The following is a 5,305-nucleotide window of genomic DNA, read 5'->3' as shown; positions in this document are numbered from 1 at the left end:
AATCCTACACAGAATAGCCTTACAAACAATATTATATTGAGCATTTGCTAAAAGGTGTCAATTTATTGTAAAACTGAGACAAAGTTGCTTCCCCGTCAAGAAGGGATTTCAACACTGCTGGTTGTGTCACTCGCTGCACAAGCAAAGGTTTTGTACACTTAGCAGAAACGCTAATTAAGAGATCAGAAGGCCTGGGTTCCACTGCCATTTTTATTTGTAACTAACCATATACAAATCACTTATCTATAAAATAATGGTTAACATCTATCCCCTAATTCACAAATATATCATGAAACCAGTTCTTCCCCCAGAACTTCGTTTTAAACCAGGACATTACTGTTAATTAGCTTCTACTTAACTAAAGCATGAAAGTGACAAATTGTAGAATTTGTCTTTTATCAGTCAGTTGCAGACTTCAATTCTGCAGATGGAGAATCTGGTTGAGATCAGCACTGTCCGATTTCAACCTTACAAAACAAAAAGCTATCCACAAGAAGTTACTGGTGAAGAAGAAGTGGCCAAAAATAACACTACTAAGAAAACGCTAAGTTGAGACCAGTGCTTTTAACATCCCTGATATCAAATGGAATGAAAGTTAGCCTTAGGCCACTAAAGAATGTTTGCTGCTTTGAGGGAACACATTCTCTTTTTTGAGGGAACACATTCTTAAGAACACATTGCTAGAGCAAGAGTCGTATTTCACTAGAAATAATGTTAAACAGGAATGTCCTATGGACTCTTCAGATGCCCAGTCAAAATGGCCAAGAAAACATTTGTGTGTTGGCTTTTTTTTTTTTTTCTTAATCTTTTTCTCTCTCCCTCTTTTTTATTCAGAATTCAGGTCCCTACTCCAGGCAAACTCCTCAGTACTCTGACGTGGTGTAAGAAATGTTAGCATTTGGTCACTACAGAATAAACACGTAAGAGGAATTAACATTTTGAAAAAAGATGCAAAAAGAGGATTCTAAGTCGGTATAGAAAAATTTATAGACTATAAGCATTTGCGTATGTACACCATCTATCATGGATATGTGTTGTGACAGTCATATGTATTAACAGACCCTCAAAAGGTAAGCACCTCTATTTCTCTGTATTTAACAGTATCAATTTTGTGTGATTTAGTTTCTAGTTCTGGACTTACCCTTACTTTATGGTGACACAAAAACAAACAAAAAGACAAAAAAAACAAAGACTGGAGCATGGTTCACAGAGAAATACAGAACAGAGACAAATACCCTAATAAAATAACCATGTACACCATTGCTAGGGAAACATTTTAGGCGAAATATACTTTCACTGTTGGCCCCAAGTGCCATCACCCACTTACGTTCTTTAACTGTCAACTTTTAATAGAAAAATAACTTTGTGATGATAATCATATACAGTGACTTACAAAACTTGACAGAACATTTCAATGCTACACAAAACAGTTCCATACACAGCTTTAAGTTTTAAAGTTCTCTGCGGGCATTGATTTTATGGTTGATAGATGCAGTAATTATTGATCTCAATAAAATACCCTTTTAGCTTAAATGTATTTTCAAAACCAGTATTACTTCACAAAAACAGTAAAGAATAAATCACTTCCTGCTGAAGAATCCTCTAAGATGAACACCAAAACTATACAGCCAAGATATTTTAGGAAAGCATATAAACTTTTTAAGACTAGGCATGACGAACAGATAAAAATGTACATTACTCCATCATATGTCCAGTGAAAAAAAGGATTGTTTATTTGATTGAATGAAGCACGTATCAGATATAGATGAAATATATGATCTTACAAAGCAAGTTACCTTTTTTTGGTTTAGAAGGGTGTTTAAATTGGTGATTCTACTAGATTGGATGTTTTTTAAAATAGAAAAATGGTCATTTAGCAACTGCACATTATATTCCAAAATTAAAAGTGAAATTTCTTTCAAAGCAGTGGAATCCTGATTTTTTTTTAACTTTCTGTGAGCTCTTAAGACCATTCTGCACATTATCAAAATGAAATCCCATTTTATAACATATATCCAAATTTTTTTCTTTGCAGAGGGGAGAAAACCAAACTAAATTTAACTATACTAACTTATAATACTACAAACTGGCTAGTTCAAAATTTGGGAAATCTACTACTTTCATTATTCCGAAGGAAAATATAAACCTTTAAAGCCTTACCAACAGCTTCTAGTCCGATGTTCTACTTTTTAAAAATTAAAAAGTTAAATTCTTCGTGGCAGTAAATAGAAAAAAGTTAACAGAAGGCTAAAGTAGAAAATCAAAATAAAAAGGGCATAACTAACCAAAACAATCCACTGGTGCAACAAATATTTGAACAATGAAAAAACCACCAAGTATTCTAATCAATTAGAATAGTTCATATTTGCATATTTTAATCTCAACTTTTAGCACAGTAAATTATCACATAGGTTGACTTCATGGACTGTTTCAATTCTGTAACATTACATTAGTAATTCAAACATGACCCTTTCCAAACCAAATCTGCAATCCTAATCAACATTTTTCTTTTCAGGAAAAGGAAATCTTTTTAAGATACATTCCACAGTAGTAGAAACATTTTAGTGCTTCAAAATATTTACAAAGAACCCTGCTGATCCTGAGCATTTCGCTGAGGTGCTACCTGCACCCAGACTTCATCATCAGAAAAAGAACTTGAACTTCCTGACTCTGAGTCCAGTTCACTGAATCCATCTAAGTCCCATTCAGTACTAGACTCACTCCGAGCATCATCTTCCTCAGTGATGAAACTCTGTCCAGGTTCGAGGCAGGAAGGATAAACACGCGCACAGAGGCAAATAAAGCCAGAGTCAAACTGCAAAAGGCCTAACATGGTACCTATATTAATCCACTGGTCTTCCCTAGTATCGTATTCATAAACAGTCACCCGGTTTTTTTTTCCACTGAGGGGTGGTGGAAGTGATGAGAAGCAACTTTTGGCCATGATTGACAATCTGATAGTTGTGGGTCTCTGAGTCCAGGGGAATGTTACTAATCCGCCTCCATTCTCCCCTGGAGGGGTTATAGACCTTCATGACTGGGATGTCACAGATGCAGTAGATCTCATCGTTGAAGACACAGGCTTCCTGAAAGTCACTACGTTTAAGAGAAGCACAGTTCAGCCACGTATTGTGGCTAGGATCGTAGTAGAGCATGCGCTTACTGTTCACAGCATAAAGATAGTTCTGAACCACTACTAGTTCAAAGGAATAGAAGGAATGGGGTACAGGAGCCACCAGCGCCCACTGGTTTCTCTGGACACTGTAGCATTCCACTTCCTTCAGTTTGACTCCAGTAATCGGGTCTCGCCCACCCAATATGTAGATGTAGCCATTGAGGTAGGCCACATCCATGCCCTCCCGGCACAGCAGGCGGTCGGCAAGCTGCTGCCAGCTATTCTGGGCTGGCTTGTACACCCAGAGGTCCTTCCTGGGCTGAGCGGCCAGGTAGATGTCATGGTCTGGAGAGACACAGACAGCTGAGGAGGTGATAGTCTTCGTGTGAGCCAAGCTGGTTAAAGGAGATGGCATTGTGTAAATGTCCCCTGAGTATGGGTCATAGCAGAGAAAGGGATCTCTAGGATGTCCAAAGAAGATCACCATCTCCTTGGCACACATACCCAGTCTCTGGGGGGGATTTTCTGCTGTGGGTACAACAGAGCTGTTGCTGCTATCTGGCTTCGGCACCAGAGACTTGCACAACTTGTCACCATAGCGCATCTGCAGGGCCCCTTCAATAAGGTCTAGACAGTACTTCTTCACTATGGGCTTGGTCAGCAGCCCTTCCAGGTAATCCTGATCTTCATCTCTGAAGTGTGTCCAGCGGACACACTTGAAGACCTCCGCAGCGCTGGGGCCCCGCTCCTTGGGAGCCGCCTCCAACCACTGCACGGCCACATGACACACAGTCCGCTCACTCTCGATGTCCAGACTATCCAGACGCAGGATAGCCAGCAGCTGGGCCAAGCTCAGATCTGCCAGACTCTCCTCCCTTACTGAACCCATCCGGCTGAGCTGCTTAAAATTGTGGGCTATAAAGGACTGGGCCTGCGCTCGCAGCTTGTGATGGTCGAAGGCGTCGGCAAACTTGAGGATAGCAGTGCAATTGGCCAGGTCAAGGCGGCGGGCTAGGAAGGAGGCACAGGCTTCCCGCACATACTCGAGCTGCAACATGTCAGAGGCCGCGTAAAGCCGTTGCACGTTGGCCTCACTCAGCGACACTCGACCCGTGTAGCAGTAGTCGACCAGCACCTCGAAGGACTCGGCATCCACATCATGCATGGTCACGTTCGCCTGGTGGCTCTCGTACATGCCGCCGGTGAACATGCTCTTGAAGTAGGGACACGCGGCAGCCAGCACGTTACGGTTGCAGGAAAAAAGGCGGCCGGTGCCAGGCCCGCTGCCAGGCGTCACCACCTCGATGGTCACATCACATAACAGCCGCGCGTCGTAGAAGGACTTCAGCTGTGCCAGGAGGGCTGCAGAATGAGCCGTGTCCTTCAGCTCCTCCGGGCCCGTGAAAAAAGCTGAAACAGAAGGCTTGGAAATTCTCTTGGGTCGCCTCCCGCCTCGGGGACTGGCCAGGCGGCGAGAACGCGGAGCTTCTTCCCGGGACTGCATGGTGTAGATGGCGGCGGGGTACGAGGGCGAGAATGGGTGCAAGGACCGGGGCTCTGGCTCCTCCTCGCCCTCTTTTCGAAGGCGCTAAATCGCGGCGTCCCTGAATAGACTGCAGGGGCCGCACTTACTCAACTCAGTCCTGCGCCGCGGTGCCGCCTCCCTTTATCGCGTAGACAGCGCCTGACTCACCCTCTTCCAGTTCCGCGCCCTTTCTCCGCCTCAGTTCGTTTACAGGACCCGCTGGACGGAACCAAGAAAGCCGCCACTGCCGCGCTGGCAATACCGGTAGGCGTCCAAGAGAACTACAGCTCCCAGGCTGCCTTTCGCGCCTCGAGGCATGTCGGGGCCCTCCAGACTCAAGGGGATAAGCGGACAAACCGAAGCCGCTGTGCATCTTGGGAGTAGTAGTTTGAGTAATATCGCGAGGTTTCTTGGGGCGAACCGCTTGGCTAACAGAATTTGAAAGCGTTAATTCTCCTGGATTTGTTGGTTTGTAGGATTGGCTTTGAAGTTCCAGGGTAAAATCTCCGTTTTAGTATTCGTTAATTGTGTGCCATCCCTCTGAGAACTTTTCCCTCTGTGAAGTGGGGATAACAGTTTTCGTGGGATTGTGTGAGAGTGGAATGAGATAAATTGGAGAGGACACAGAGCGCTTCAATAAATACTTGTTGATTAGAATAATTACA

General features: G+C 43.6%; 1 protein-coding gene across 1 annotated transcript; it reads right to left on the bottom strand.

Annotated features, from left to right (window-relative positions):
- Positions 1–204: 204 nt before the first annotated feature.
- On the bottom strand, positions 205–5,305 carry KBTBD7 (kelch repeat and BTB domain containing 7). Its single transcript, XM_045978574.1, is given in 2 exon segments — positions 205–2,899; positions 2,901–5,305. Coding segments are annotated over 2 exon segments (2,040 nt in total). The 5' UTR covers positions 4,620–5,305; the 3' UTR covers positions 205–2,578.

The sequence above is a fragment of the Meles meles genome, chromosome 14 (genome assembly GCF_922984935.1).
Source record: "Meles meles chromosome 14, mMelMel3.1 paternal haplotype, whole genome shotgun sequence".
Taxonomy (NCBI): Eukaryota; Metazoa; Chordata; class Mammalia; order Carnivora; family Mustelidae; genus Meles; species Meles meles.
The sequence above is the reverse complement of the archived record's forward strand: the minus strand, read 5'-3'. Positions and strand labels throughout refer to the sequence as shown.